At 47.4% G+C, this 16,325-nt stretch overlaps 1 protein-coding gene across 2 annotated transcripts in view; it reads left to right on the top strand.

The window, feature by feature from the left end:
• Nucleotides 1-16,325, top strand: part of MVB12B (multivesicular body subunit 12B) — a 256,508-nt gene that overhangs the window by 59,326 nt on the left and 180,857 nt on the right. Inside the window, exon 1 of one of the 2 annotated variants that reach the window (XM_040631901.1) lies at nucleotides 15,839-15,956. The exons of the other annotated variant lie outside the window; for it this stretch is intronic. Within the exon in view, the coding sequence (XP_040487835.1) occupies nucleotides 15,885-15,956 (72 nt within the window). The 5' untranslated portion in view covers nucleotides 15,839-15,884. Of the gene's footprint in view, nucleotides 1-15,838; nucleotides 15,957-16,325 lie in introns of those variants that run through there. 2 annotated transcript variants of the gene reach the window in all.

Raw genomic sequence — 16,325 nt, forward strand, 5'->3', positions numbered from 1 at the left:
TTCACTATCTGGTGGAGGAAGTCCCTGGCTGCCCTCCTCTGTTGCATCTTGGTGATGCCAGAAAGTGGGGCCAAACTCAGTCCCTGTGCTGGGGAGGGGTCTGTGGGGAGTGGGACTCCCCAGCAGGATCTGGGCTTTAGGTCTGTGCGTGTGGGGTGTGCTGACCTGGGGGTCCTGTGTGAGGCTGTGAAGGCGGCTGTGGGTCTAGGGTTGGGTTGGGGAGATGTTGGAGATCTCTTGGTCTCCCCTGTCTGTATTAATTTCCTGGGGCTGCCAAACAGAGTACCGCAGACAGGATAGTTCAAACAACAGAGATTTATTTTGTCACGGCCTGGAGGCTAAAAGTCTGGGATCAAGGTGCTGGCAGGGTTGGTTTCTTCTGAGGCTTCTCCATGGCTTGCAAATGGCCGCCGCCTTCCTGTGTCTTCGCACGGTGTTCCCTCTGTGTGCGTCTGTGTTCAAGTCTTATCGTCTTAAAAGGCCACCAGTCATATTGGATTAGGGCCCACACAATGACCTTATAACCTTAATTACCCCTTTAGAGTCCCTGTCTCCAAATTCAGTCCCATTCTGAGCTACTGGGTGTTGGAACTTCAACATGTGAATTTTGGGGGACACACTTCAGTCCATAACAGTTTCTGTGGATGCATGGCTGTTCTGTGGGTTCCTGTGACCATGTGATTGCACACCCATGTCTGTGTCAGTGTCTGTATGTTGGCCCATCCTGGTGTCTGACCTTCAAGGCCCCCAGGTCTCCGTGTACCTGTGTTTATGAGGCCTCTGCAGCGTTCGGAGTCAACCCGACCCTGCTGTGAGTGTGTCCACAGCGCGGTAGGTCCTCCAGGATGGTGGAGGTCTGGGGGCTGCGGGTCTGGGGGAGCGGGATCTGCCCGCCTCTGGGTCCTTTGCACTAAGTCTCGCATGTGTCTGTAAACATGAAATCTGATCGGGCATGTGGCTGCAAGGCGGGATTTGAAAGGAGAGGGGAAGGATCATATTAATTTGAGATTTGAAAGAAGACAGTATGTTTACAAAAGCGAAAGAACAGCGGGTTAAACATATGTTGGCGATGACGGCGAGCGGACAGCAGCTGAGGCTGGGCGGGCTGCACGGTGGATGAGGTGGCATGTTGGTGTCTTTAAAACTGTCACCAGAGCAGATACAGAAGCAAAACAATGGGACTGAGTGGAATGCAGTGGGGGTGGGAAGGAGGAAGCAGCGGTGGGGGGGGGGGGAATCATCATGAAGACCACCATCGGCACACAGCTGGCCCCTCCACCTTGACCCTTTCTCACTCTCCACCCACAGTCCGCACCCTGAGCCCTGGAGCAGCAGGGCAGTAGCGGACCCTCACTTTCTCCACCACCCCCATGGGCCTGCGGGATCAATGGGATTGAGCCCTTTCCTCTGTTCTTTTTGGGAAATCAGTGGCAGTCCAGAGACAGTGGACACCGGTGGCTTCTAACCCAGGGAGCAAACTTTGTCTTGGGAAACAAATGAGAAGGAGATGGTCAGGACAGCGATTCTGTTGCTCCCCACTTTTCCCCAACGCACAGACCCCAAGTAGCAGCAACGGAGTAGCTCAGCTGCCCATTCATTTCCTGTCTTCCCCGGGTCTTGCTGTAGGGTTCCAGCCGTCGCTTCACTTCACTGAATGGGCTTAAATGCACAGAGTTTTCAGGCCATTCTTTCATTTCCAGGTCCTGAAGTACAAATGTTCCCCTCGGATGTACCCACTGGACCTTTCTCTTGGTGGCTTGTTTCCTTGTGTGCTTTGTAATTGTCTATAAACTCACACTCAGCAGGGCTTGTTTCCTCGGGGGCCCATATGCCCTGGGTTGCATCGATAGAGCAGTTTGAAGCTTGCTTCCACTGGGGCTCTGAGGTTTTTGTCTGATCTCAGATAAGGTTGCTTATTAACTTCCCGGGCTAAGTCTCCAGGCTCTAGGCTTGATGCTGGAGTGTGGCCTGGCCCTGGACCTCCCGTTTTCTTTCCCACTCCTGCCCGGGGTTGATGGCAAGTCTGTTGTCTCTTTCATGGACCAACAGGCAGGAATTTTCCCCCAGAAGTTTTGATAGGTAGAGTTTCCGTCCTGGTCTGTTTGTAAGTATGGCCCTTTCTCATTTCCGTGACAGTTTCTTCTTGGACCCATCGTAACCCAGGATTGTCTTTTTTTTTTTTTAATTATGTTATGTTAGTCACCATACAGTACATCCTTAGTTTTTGATGCAATGTGCCATGATTCATTGTTTGCGTATAACACCCAGTGCACCATGCATAATGTGCCCTCCTTAATACCCATCACCGGCCTATCCCAGTCCCCCACCCCCCTCCCCTCTGAAGCCCTCAGTTTGTTTCCCAGAGTCCATAGTCTATCATGGTTCATTCCCCCTTCTGTTTACCCCCCCTTCATTCTTCCCTTCCTTCTCCTACCAATCTCCCTGCTATTTCTTACGTTCCATAAATGAGTGAAACCATATGATAATTGTCTTTCTCTGCTTGACTTATTTCACTTAGCATAATCTCCTCCAGTCCCGTCCATATTGCTGCATATGTTGGGTAATCGTTCTTTCTGGTGGCTGAGTAATATTCCATTTTATATATGGACCACATCTTCTTTGTGACCAGCTGCTTTTCTCCCTTCTAAGCTCCCTGTTCATGCTGTCTGTCGTTTCAGCCAATAGCGGTGCCCTGCAGCTTTATTCGTGGCCTGGGTCCTCTACCACAGATTTCTTGGAGGGCAAAAGGTCCCTTGTACCTGTGGCCTTGGCTCTATTAATCTCCAGCTTTTGATAAGGAGTGTTTCCCAGCTCACGCCGTCTAACAGCAATTGCAATTTTGTCTTTGATTTTTCTTGGATTTACAAGTGCTTTGTTTCCTTCCCAAGGTTTCCTTTTTCCTCTTTATCTTTCGTTTGATTGAACAGACTTTTAGAGTGGATACTAACTAGAAAGGACAACTAGAGAGGTGTCTGGAGATGGTTTATTAAGTTGAATGTTTAAATAAATGGACGGCGCCTGACAATCAGCACACAGGCGGGGAATCGGGTGGCCAGGTGGACCCCCTGCTCCAGGCCGCACTTAGCCATGCCACTTGGAAGCTCCAGCTCCACTAGAGGTCTTGTGGCTGCTTGCAGGAACTGGTGGCAGGAGAGCTCTGGGCAGAGTTGTCTCGGTGCCTCTTTTTCTTAGCAGGCAACCTCCCTGGGACTCCTGGCTCCCACCCGCCCCCTCCCCAAGGGCCCCCTCAACCCCAGATCCTGCTCACCGTCCTGACTCTAAGTTCCCTCTTTGTCTGGTCCCTGGGGCTCCCTCTTTCTTGGCTTCAGACTCAGCTGTGCATTTACATTTTTTTGGTTATATTTTATCTTGTATTTTCATATATGTGGAGTAGGAATGGGGATTTCCCATATTGACCCCATGCACTACATTAACTAGAAATTTCTAGCACAATTAGCTATATACCTTTGAGCAAGACGTTTAACATCTCTGAACTTCAGTTTCTTCATCTATAAAATAAGGAGGTTTTATAATAGGAATATCTACAAATAGGTTGTTCTAAGGATTTGGGGAGACAGGCATGCGAAGAGTTTATAGCACATATGGTGCTTGGAAATAGTAGATGTCAAATAAATAGTAGGTGTTATTATTACTTCTGCTCCTGTTTTACATATAAAGATAACAGGCTCAAAGAGATTAAGTAACCTTCCTAAAGTCACATAGCTGGTCAATGGAATAAACCCCAGATGTTTGAGTCTTCCCATCCCAGGAGCCAGACATGTGAAAAAGGTCTTTAGAATGAGCCAGGCCCCAGTCACCATCTGAATACTCCCTCAGGAGAGACCCCCAAGTGAGAACGCCTAGCAGAACCCAGACAGCCCCTACTTTTGTGAGCAAAAGCAAATGATAGTCATTTGCGTAATCCATTTTGGGGGGAAGGTTTGGCGCACGGCGCTGGACAACAGGACCACTGTTCAGTGGCTTAACAGGCACCGTGAACTCCCTGGGCAGACACAAGGTAACATTACTGGGGTCATTTGTTCATCCATCTACTCAGCAAATACATGTTGAGCCCTGATTCTGCCCAGGGCTCTTTGCTGGGCACCAGGGAATCAGCCATAAACAAGACAAACAAAATGGGAAATAGACACACAATTAAATAAAAAAGAAAATACCAGGTAGTGATAAATGCCAGGGTGAAAATAAAACACGACAAGACAGAGTGACACATGGAGTCTTTTGAACTCAGGTGATCAAGGAAGCCTTCTCTGCCACCTTGAGTGGAGGTGAATGTCAAGAGTGAGAGCTGTCAGCAGCCTATTCCAAGCCAAAGAAGTGCTAGTGGAAATGCCCTTCGGTGGGAATGAGCTTGGCACATTCGGGCATCCTTCGAAGGCCGGTGTGGCCAGTGAGTGTGGAAGAGGGACACCAGGAGGTGTGCAGGGGCACGTGTGGGGCTTTGTAGGGCAAGGAAAGGCTAGTGGCGTTTTGTCCAAATGCAAGGGGAAGGCACTGGCAGGTATTTGAGTGTCAGTCAGTGTAGGACAAGCTACACTGCGGTAACAAATAAACCCTAAAATCTCTGTGGTTTTCCACCAGAGGAGTTTGCTTTTCTCTTGAGTTGCAGTCAACTGTGTGTTAGGAGCATTTCCTCTCACTGGCAGCTCAGGAGCTCGGGCTGCCACCCTTTTTAGCTCCATCAGCTTGTAGCTTCCCAGTCATCTTATGTCATCTACCTAGGGACAGGTAGGAGGAGGGGAGAGGAAGGAGAAGGCACACCAGGTCTCATCCACCTCAGCCGAAAGTAATGCAGATCACTCTGCTCACTTCCCATTGGCCAGAGCTAGTCACGGGGCCATGCTAACCACAGGGAGGCTGGGGACCTAGAAGGGTTCACAGATACACCTGAGAGTGCCCAACAGTCTCTCCCACAGGGAGTAATAGACTTCAATTTGTCTTTGATTTCAAGGTGATGCTTCTCGTGCCTGCAAGACAAATGTGAACCGTGAGCAGTGGGAGCCTCAGCTATGATTAGATTCTGAAATTAGAGCCCACTTCTTTCCCTTTTGAATGTGTCACTTGTGGCCCTTAATGCTGGGCAAACTTTATCTCCCGGGACCAAAAGAAAAAACAGAAAAAAAAATATGGAAAGTTGTATCCTGAAAGGGTTCTTAGGTCAAAGCTGCAGCCAAGATTTCAAAACCAAATGTTATTTAATCAGGGAGACCCTGATTCCCAGACTTTGGGATCATGGATTCATAAGTTCCCAAACTAATTCAGAAAGCAACAAAAGTTATTTTGTCTCGTAAGTAGCTACTGTCACTTTATTTCATGAAATAAAGAGCATTTTAATATTTATACATCAGAAGGAAGTAATAGCACAATGAAGAACATTCCTTTCATAGAAAAGACCGTTGACAGCTTTGCACAGATCATACACACGCGTGTGCATAGTCGCACGAGGCCACTATGCACAGATAACGTACGTGAGCTGGCTTCCCGGAATCGCCCGCGAGAACCTTTCATCGTCATTAAATAAGTGAATTTGCGCCATGACCTGCTGTGGAACGGATTCAAGGTGCCTGTGTGAGAAGAGGCTTGAGGCAGATCACCACTTCGCATTCAAAGAATCGCCCTCAAAACTTTCAGTCTGGGACACACTTGAAGTCACTGTCTGTCTTCTTTTGCTGTGATGCCCCCCGCAGTTGGTAGCCATACAGGCCTCTTATTGTAATAACTGTTTACCCGTTTGAGAGTCTTTCCTCTTAGGGCTCCTGAGATGAATTTTGTGCTTACCCCGTGTCCTAAATTTTAAGCCAGAGCATTCTCAGTGTTGCGCTCGTATTCAGTGTGTCCGGCCGTTTTCCTGTGATGTCTGTCTGCCACTTACAGACAGCAGTGCAGTTCTGCTTATATAAAGCCACGTTGTCTTTAGTTTTCACATTCCCTACTTGCATTTCCTGCCTCATTGACAAGCACTGGTCCATGAACGATATTTGGAGGCTACAGGGCTGAGCGAGCAGCAGCAGCCAAGGTCTGGAGCCAAACACAGAGGTTTAGGAACGAGGATGCCACGGGCCAAGGGTGGCCACACAGGCAAAGGGCAGAAGTCTGGGTGAATGCACAAGGAGCAAGCATACGCCCCGGTGATTGGGGACAGGCCAGGGAGGGACCTGCAGGGTGAGCTGAGGGACTAGAGATCCTTCGTGAGGACCTCCAGGAGCTGGCTGGATCCCACCTGCTTCTCCAGTCTTACCTCACCCAGCCCCCTCCAGTCAGATTGACCACCCCCCCGGACCCCCCTATCCACACAAGACCTCCCTTCTCCAACTTTTGTGCCCTTTGCGCACGTCCTTTCTGCCTAGAGCACCTCCTTCCCGTGCCCCCCTTTTCCTGCCTGGCCAACTTGTATGCATACTTCCAATGGAATGTGCTCTGCCTTCTTCCACACAGAGAAAAAGAAACTTGGCCCTCAACGGACATACCTCCTTTATCCCCTGAGCCTTGAGGGAGCCAAGAAAGACAGGAGGCAAAGATGGCTCCCAGGTTTTTGGCTGAGCACCTGGAAAGGTGTAGTTTCTAACAAGTGAGATGGGGCAGGTGGAGGGAGGAGTGGGTTTGGAAGGTACAACCAGGAGCTGGGTTCTAGAAGTAGTGTTACGTGGGAGATGCCCACTGGACATTCACACGAGCATGTCATGTAGGCTGTGGGATAAAAAATGTTTGCAGTTCAGGGAGGAGGATCAAGCTAGAGACAGAGTTGGGAGCCCCCAGTACAGGCTGGTGTGTAAAACTGTTTATTTGGATATGAGATTCTGGGGGATAGATGTCTTTCAGCTGCTGTCCTTCATCCTGGGATGGCTGGTCCTTCCAGCAGGCCCTGGCCCACCACTTAACTTCATCCTCACCCCTCTGGCCACCTACCCTTCACAACAGCTCCAGTCACCCCTCACCTTCCTCCCTACTGTGTGTATTCCCACAGCTTTCCTCCTTTGCCTGCCCGGTGAGTGCTCCTCATTCTTTAAGAACCCGTGTACGTCCTTTTTCTCTGTAGCCTCTTCCTGGAAGAATGAGTGTTTCTTTTCTCACTATTACAACAGGACTTCGACCGTTTGTATAGATACCCTTGGGCAGATTGCTTCACACTATAATGTAATACCGGTTTTGCTGATAAGTATTTTAGAAGATTACCCGATGTGTTTTCTCCATGGTAATTTCTTCTAGCACCTCAACCCGAGCCTCTTCCCTCCTTAAAATCTCTTTCCCAAGGCTTAGTTCTTTAGGGAAGAAATGATATAAGGTAAAACCAAGAAAACCAAACAACAAAAACAAAGGGTAACCTCTTGGCTTTGAAGTCTCCAATTTCACTACTAAAAATCCATGGCTTCAAGAGAATAAGAAGATAAACTACAGATTAGGAGAAATACTTGCGGACAACAGTGCCTAGCACATGGGTAAATAGATCTGACCCTCCCTTGTGTCCAGCTTTTTTGGTCCAGGGTAGACCTGACCATTAGTGGGCCCTTCAGATTCTCTCCCCCTAAGTCTGGAAGTAGAGCTTGGAGACACTTGCCTGTGTCTGAGGTCACTGGAACTGCGTGCTACATGGCGGATTGAGGGTACCGTGATAGCACCCACATTAGCCTGTGAACAGGGAGAAGAGAAAAGCGGTCTTTTAGAGAGGGTGAAGAACAGAGGCAGACACACAGGGAGAAGGAGTTACAGGAGGAAATGTGACCCTGGAAAAGCCCCAGAATTTTCCTGCCTTGTGACAGCTTCCTTGAGAATCCCCATTTGTTCCACGAATTCTCTTTTCTTGCCTAAGCTAGAATGCATTTCTATTGCTGACAACCAGATGATTGTTACCAACAAAATCTAAATCTCCTCCAGACTGTGCACATCTTTTTTTTTTTTTTTAGTTTTTTTTTTAAGATTTTATTTATTTATTTGACACAGAGAGAAAGAGTGCGCTCACAAGCAGGGGGAGTGGCAGGCCGAGGGAGAGGGAGAAGCAGGCTCCCCGCCAAGCAGGGAGCCTGATGTGGGGCTTAATCCTGGGGTCCCAGGATCATGACCTGAGCCAAAGGCAGATGCTTAACCGACTAAGCCACGCAGGCACCCCCCTTTTTTAAAGATTTTATTTAATTATTTGAGAGAGAGAGAGAGAGCATGAGCAGGGTGGAGGGGCAGAGGGAGAGGGAGAGGCAGGCTCCCTACTGAGCAGGGAGCCTGACACGGGGCTGGATTCCAGGACTCTGGGACCATAACCTGAGCTGAAGGCAGACGCTTAACCCACTGAGCCACCCAGATACATCTGGAGGGCAAAACGAACTCTACATCCAGAAGCCTGGCCAGGCCTCTCAGTGAGGGATTGAAGGAACAACCACTCTCCATGGAAGAGTAGGACTCCATTCAACAGAATGTTCTCCAGGACTCTGGGAATCCTGTTCAAGGGTTCTTCATAGCGAAGCTAGAATCATTCAATTTGGAATTTGGTGCCTCTGACCCCCACTTACCACGGTGAGACTTAGGAAGCCCCCATTTCCATCGTTGTCATACGTGGATCTTGATCCCTGTGTCATGGGATCCATGTCGGTGTTGAGGGAAACGATTTATGCAGAAGGGTCGAACCCAGCGCGTGGCACAGGGGAAATGCCTGTGAATGGAAATTATCGTGATTTCTAGCTGCCGTTGAGAATGACACTAGTCATCAGAGAACTATTTGTTGAGTACCTGCTGTGTCCTGGAGTGGCAAAAAGAGAGACAAGAGTCCTAAGGTGCCTGCCCTCCTGAAGTCTACAGTCTAAAGAAAAGGGAGCTGCCCTCTTGGTGCCAGCTCTTCGGAGCAAGCTGCCCTTGACTGGGAAGGGTATCGAAAGAATCACAATTTGGGTCTGTCATCATGTGGTGTCTCTGTATAGTGAAAGCAGTTCTGCGCATGGTTATGGTTTCTGAGTTTCAGCAGCACTCTTTGTGGTCGTTCTGTGTTTCTGTTTCATATCCTTCCAGTCAAACTCTGTGAAAGAGAGCCGGCCCCCTTTGCACACCTGTCCCGCAACACGTCCATCCCACCTGCCTGCCTTCTGCTCCTACGAGCACGTGTGTTCAGTCTGAGAGCATGGACCAGATCAGCAACTGTGCAGATCAGGGCAAAGTTCTGTTTTAGCCAGCAAGACTGCAACGTGATGAGATTTCACCTCGCTCTCCTAAGGCGGAATCAATCCGTTCTAGTTCCCACTGATCAATACCAGAAAGTAGCCTGAGGAGTAACGATGTATTTATTAATTGGGGGAGCTTTACGGGGCAGGGGGCAAACAGGACAGAAGTGAGCGGTGGCGATCTCAGGTTCAGGAGGCTGGCCAGGGTGGTGTTTGGCTTGCGTGGGCAGGGCCTTCTAAGCAGCAAGGGCCTGCTCTCCAAACTGTTGGCCGAACTTCATTGAACACCCTTTGGCATCTCATCGTGTCGGACATATGCTGACTTTTTTCTTCCCTGATTATATTCATTATTAAAATTGTGAAAAATCTTAATTGCCTTCCTCCCTGATAAGGACACTGATTGTTTTTGATCTTATTGTAATCTTTTTCCAGATGTGTTGGAGTAGAATTAACATATACATTGTGTAAGCTTAAGGTATACAACATGATGATTTGATACACATACGTGTTATGAAATGGTCACACATTGGAAGGTTGGATAACACACCCATCACCTCGCGTAGTTAGCATTTGCGTGTTTAGTGAGAACTTTTAAGATCTACTCTCTTCGCCACTTTTCGGTATGTGGTACGGTGTAGTTAACTACAGTCACCACGCTGTACGTTAGATCCCCAGAACTTGTTCATCTCGTAACTGGACGTTTGTACCCTTTGACCACCTTCACCCCTCTCCCACCCCCGGTGCCTCTGGCAACCACCCACCCATCTACTCTGTTTCTCTCAGGTCTGTTTGTTAGATTCCTCGTGTAGATGAGCTTATTCAGTATTTGTCTTTCTCTGTCTGATTTATTTCACTTAGCATATTGTCCTCATGGTTCACCCACGTTGTCACAATGGCAGGATTTCCTTCTTTTTAATGGCTGAATAGTATTCCTGCGTGTGTGTGTGTGTGTGTGTGTGTCTGTGTACCTCAAACTTTCTTTATCCATTCATCCCTCAAAAGACACTTGTGCTGTTTCCATGTCTTGGCTATTGTAAATAATGCGGCAGTGAACATAGGAGTGCAGGTGTCTCTTTGAGATCTTATTTTCATCTCCTTTGGGCATATACCTAGAAGTGGGATTGCTGGATCACGTGGTAGTTCTATTTTTAATTTTCTGAGGAACTTCCACACTGTTTTCCAGGGGAACAGTGATTTTAAACGGCATGTCAGTATGACCAGCCGCAGGAGGTGACCATGATTGACAAAGCCAGTTTCCCAGCCTCCCTTACAGTTAGGATGGCCATGTGACCCATTTCTGGCTCTTGGAGTCTTACCAGATCTGCTGCGGGATTCCTGGGAGAGATTTTGCTCCCCACCTGCTTTCATGCGGTGAAAGAGGAGGCCGTGACATCTGAAGCTGGAGGAGCCATTCTGTGCCCATGAGGTAACAAGTGCAGACATAAAAGACAACCACCTGCGATGTCAGCAAAGGCTAGAAGGACGGGTGTTCTTAATGTCTTCATTCTCTTATAGCAGGGAGACTGAAGGTAGATGACTTCTGGCTGACAAAATAAATGCCCATTGTTCAAGCTACTCTTGGTTGGGTGTTCTGTGATTTGTGTCCATATTCTTAAGATGCTAAAATATAGATATAGATAGGCTAAAATAGAAAACGAAAGTCTCTCTCCTCCCCCTAGAGATAGCCACTGTTAAACGATTAAGGTTTGGTATATGTTTTCCAAGTCTCGAATGCATTTTAATACATATAAATATTCATAAATACATATAAAATTAACAGGCTCATAGAATAATATGCATTCTGTTCTATACCCTGTTTTGGTTTATTTTCTTACTTAACAAAATTCCATGGTATATTTCTATGTCAGTACAGCTTTCTTTTTTTAATGACTCAGTCTTCTATTGCTAGTCATTTAGGATATATCCAATATTTTCTCATTATAAGCAATGCTGAAATAATTATCCTTGAACATACATCTGTGTGCACTTGCCTGATTGTTTGCTCTGGATAATTATTAGACATGGACAGAGGGTATGCACATATTAAATGTTGACACATCTATGTATTAAACAAATGTTTATTGAGGGGCTAGTACATGGGGCACGTTTATGCTTGATGAACAGATACCATGGTGGAGTTTTTAGTCTGGTGGGGAGACTGAGAATTGAACAGGTAAACGCATAGTTAATAGTTACATATTGTGATGAGTGGTAAGTGGGAAATGAACATATGTGGTGTGAATACAATATGAAGCTACTTAGATGACCAGCAAAGACCTCCAAGGAGGTGACATTTAGCTGAGTGTTTAAGGATGAGAAGGACCCAGGCCCTGTAAAGATGGCGAGGAGGAATGCTCTAGGTGAAATCCCCCAGGGAAGAAAGAGCTTTCCTATTTAAATATCTAAAAAGAAACCAGTATGGGTAGAGCAGCTGAGAAGATGGAGAGGCAGGCAAGGTCCAGAGAGCAAGAGATGTAGTCAGTTGTGTTGTGCTGGAGCATTTGAGTTTATTTTTTGGAAAATCACTGGAGGGCTTTAAGAAAGAAGTGACTTGCTGTTGTTTTATTATTATTATTATTATTATTATTATTATTATTTATTTTTAATGATCACTCTGGTCTATGTTTTCCATTGTTTGAATGGAGGCAAAGCCAGGAGACCAGTAAGGATGTTATTGAAGTGATTTGGGCAAGATAATATGGCTTGGAGTGGAGAGGAATATACGAATGAATCAGTGGGCAGAAACAAACCATTGATAAACAGGGAACTCAATATATGATAAAAAGTGTGTATTCCTACACTGGTGCCCACAATTTTATTTACTGAAGTTTTAAGTCATATTTTATTATTATTTTTAAAGATTTATTTATTTTAGAGAGGGCGGAGGGGGGAAGGAGAGAGAATCTTAAGCAGACTCCCCACTGAGCTCAGAGCCCAGCAAGGAACTTGATTCTAGGACCCTGAGATCATGACCTGAGCCAAAATCAAAAGTCAGACCCTCAACCGACTGAGCCACCCAGGTGCCCGTATGTTATATTTTAATATGTTAGATAACCAGTATTACTGCTCTAACAGATATTTATTTATTTATTTGTTTTTATTTATTTATTTTATTTATTTATTTTTTTTTTTAAAGATTTTATTTATTTATTTGACAGAGATAGAGACAGCCAGCGAGAGAGGGAACACAGCAGGGGGAGTGGGAGAGGAAGAAGCAGGCTCCCAGTGGAGGAGCCCGATGTGGGACTCGATCCCGGTACGCCGGGATCACGCCCTGAGCCGAAGGCAGACGCTTTAACGACTGCGCTACCCAGGCGCCCCTCTAACAGATATTTAAATATAAGTTACTATATTAATTTATGATATAAAATATATAATATAAAATATAAGTTATAATTTAAGTTTCACGTTATATTTTATATTCATATTAATATAAATATGATAAATTTACTATAACACTATTATCCAATTTAAAATTTTTTCTGCATATTTTCCCATATTTATTTCTCAAAATCAATTTTAAAATAGTTTTGTCATGTTCCATTGCACCACATCCCCCAAATCATATTGGTTCTTTGATTTGGATTCCACTAAATTTATAAATTGAGTTAGGGGAGATATGACATCTTTGCAATACTGAGACTTCTTCCCCAGGGATTTATTATGTTTTTCCTTTTATTAAGGACTTCTTTTATGTTTTTCAGTAAGGTTTTATAGTTTTCTTTCTATGGGCCTTGCCATTTCTTGTTAATGTTAAGCCCGGCTATATGTGAATATAATTTTCTTTTAAAAAATCACACTTTCTAAATAGAAATCACTGGTATGGTTAGTGCTGTATTTAGGGGATCCTATAAGTAATACATCTCTCCCTCTTCTGAATTTGAAAAAAACTGAGGCATAGATATAGGAAAGAGACATAGGAGATAAAAGTCCTGGAAATTGACAGGAAAATAGTTTTTTATCTGTAGCCAAGTTGACTTGCTATAATTTTTCTCCCTGAATTGAAGAGATTTACCTCTATAGTAGCTGGACAATAGTATCTCTCTGCACAAGAAACAGGTCCACTTGCCACATGGCAGGAGAACACATAAAAATATTTGCTCTCTGCAATCAGCCAAAGCCTAGAAGAACACAGAAGTTTCTCTCTATGGAAAGGAAGTCTTTTCCCTTCACATTTAGAAAAGACATTGATTTGGTGTTTATCTTATAACTAGCCATTTCACCAAAATCTTTAAGATTTTTGGCTGATTCTCTTCAATTTTTATTTTTAAGTACACACTTAAATGATGAACAGGTAATGACAATTTTGTCTCTTCCTTTCTAATATTTGTTTCTTATTTATTTTTCTTATCTTATTGCATTGGCATTAGTTTCTAGCAGCTATGGCAGGCATTCTAGTTTTGTTTCTGACTTAAATGAGAATACCTTTAGTGTTTCCCCATAAAATATGTTTGTTGATGGCTTCTGATAAACTTTATCAGGTTAAGAAGTTTAAATTTTCTTCCTAGTTTACTAAGAGGTTTTAAAAATTTATAAGTACTTGGTGTTGAAGTTTACCAAATACTTTTAAAGCATCTGTCTTGTTGAAATACCCTGTGATTTATTTTTCTTTAACAATGCACTCGATTTATAGACTCTCTGATGGTGAATTATTCTTGCACTTTTGGAATAAATCTTGCTTGATGATAGTGGATTTTGACTTGTTTTATATCAAGTTGGATTCAAATTGCTAAAATTTTGTTTAGTAGCTTTACAACTACTATATACTTATGTGTGTTGGTCTATAGTAGTGATTCACATATTAGAGATAATTGGTGAACTTTCAAAAGGTGGTCCTGGCTCAGATGAGTTTGAGAAATGCCAGGTTAAAAAGTTTCTTTATCCCTGGACTTCACAGAGACTTTAATATACAAATACTTATTGCAATTCTCCAAAAGTTAGACTATAAATGTTAGTACTTTCTCAAGTTATTTGACTATAAAACCTCTTTTGCAAATAACCCATATTAAATTATCTCGACACTAGTGTTCTGCACTGATCTGCAGTTCTCCTTTTTGGTGTAATCTCTGACAGATTTTGGTATCAGAGTTATGATAAATTTGGGAAGTAAAATGGAATGTTTTTCCTTTTTTTCTTCTTCTTCTGTGTAACAGTTTAACTAACATAGGGATTATCTGTCCCCTAATGGTTTGAAGGAACTTGTCTGTAAAACCATCTGAACCAGTGGCATTTCTGAGTAAGACAGACACTTGGAATGCACACACTTGCCTGGCTTCCCCACAGGACATTTTCCCCAACAGCCAGTTCTGCTTAGAAAAGCCTAGAATGTGTGAAAATTAGACTTGATGTATTAGCAAATTGATGCCAATCACTCTTGCATGGTCCTCAGCTCTAAAAGCTCCATCCAGTCTTCTGACCACAGTTCTTTCAAATAGCAGGCCAGCCTCTTTCTGGGAATGCCTTTCTGGGGCTGTGTAGGACATTTTTGGTTAAAGGTACACAGTGTGCTCCTGTCTGTGGTCCCAGCCATTCTAGCTGAGAGTCAAGCTCTGGACCCCACTCCTCATCCAGCTTCATCTTACCCTCTGGCCTGTACCTTTTCCCAAGGACTGTAGGACCTCACTTCTGTAAACTTCTCCCTCTAGATGCTCCCCTCGAGGGCAGTCACGTAACCCTGGTTCTGGGCCTCTATAAGTGGATCATTTGCCCAGCATAAAGGGGAGGCAGAGAATTGCTGAGAGATTGGGGTCATTTTGAGAGGTCTGTTATTAGTGGGGTCTGAGACCTGGCGAAGCTTGGTTTGGGTCACTTGAGACAGAGGGGTCTCCCGAACTGGAGTGAGCGGAGTTGAAGGAATGGCCTGATGTTCACTAAAGCCTAGGGAGGGCGGGTGTCCCTGCAAGAGGCGTGTGTGTGTGTGTGTGTGTGTGTGTGTGTGTGTGAAGGAATGGCCTGATGTTCACTAAAGCCTAGGGGGACCGGGTGTCCCTGCAAGAGGCGTGTGTGTGTGTGTGTGTGTGTGTGTGTGTGTGTGTGTGTGTGTGAGAGAAGGAATGGCCTGATGTTCACTAAAGCCTGGGGGAGGGGGGGGCGGGTGTTCCTGCAAGAGGTGTGTGTGTGTGTGTGTGTGTGTGTGTGTGTGTGTGGTGTGTGGTGTTCATCCAGGCGCCAAGAGGCCTGGGGGCGTCCAGGGTTCTTAGGCTGTGCTGAAGGGCTGATTCAGTGAGGCCTAGGAGAGCTGAGTGGGCTGCGGGGCCCTGCAAGAGACCAACTTGGCGGAGGGGATAACCAGTGCCCAGGCTCCAAGAGGCCTGCGGCTCCCGGGGCTCAGAGGCCGGGCGGGGGGCCTCCTGCGGATTCGGGGAGGCCGGGCCGGGGGCTAGCGGGCTGAGCCGTGGGGGAGGCTGGGGGGAGGCGGGGTGCCGGCCGGGGCGGCGGCGGCGGCGGCGCGGGCTCCGGACGCTAGGGCTCCCGTTCCCTCCTCCCGCCCGAGCCAGCCTCGGGCGCCCGGCGCCTGCCCCGGAGCCAGCGCCAGAGCCGGGAGGCCCGGAGCCCGGCCCGCCGCCGCGGCCCGCCGAGGGAGCCGCCGCCGCCGTTGTCCGCCGCCGCCGCCAGGCCGCCCCGCCCCTGCCGCCGCCGCCGCCGCTCCCCGTGAGGGCTCGCGCCGAGCTGCGGCGCCGGCCCGCCGCCTGGGCCCGGGCCCGCCCCTCCCGCGCCGCCCGGGCGATGAGAAGCTGCTTCTGCGTGAGACGGAGCCGGGACCCGCCGCCGCCGCAGCCGCCGCCCCAGCGGGGAACAGTTAAGTGAGGCCGGGCGGGGCGGGCGCCGCGAGGCTCGGTCGAGCTGGCCCTGCTGCCCCGGCGGGCGGGCGGGCAGGCGGGCTGGCGCGGGCCCCGGGCCGAGGGGAGGGCGGGCGGGCGGAGCCGGGCCGCGCCGAGGCCTGCGGGCTCCGTGCCCGGCCCACCACGGGGACAGGCCCGGCGGCCTCCGCCCGAGCCCGCGCGCGCGCCGCGGCTTCTCGAACAGCGGCTTGGCCTTGCGACCGGCAGGCGGGAGGGAGCCCAGGGACCCGAATGCCAGCCGTGCTCCCCGGCCCCCTGGGCCGGACAGGTGAGGGCCCCCGAGAGCCACCCCAGCCTGGGTAGGCGGTGAGGCGGCCCACCTGTG

This window comes from Ursus maritimus, unplaced genomic scaffold (assembly GCF_017311325.1).
Source record: "Ursus maritimus isolate PB19 unplaced genomic scaffold, ASM1731132v1 scaffold_17, whole genome shotgun sequence".
Lineage (NCBI taxonomy): Eukaryota > Metazoa > Chordata > Mammalia > Carnivora > Ursidae > Ursus > Ursus maritimus.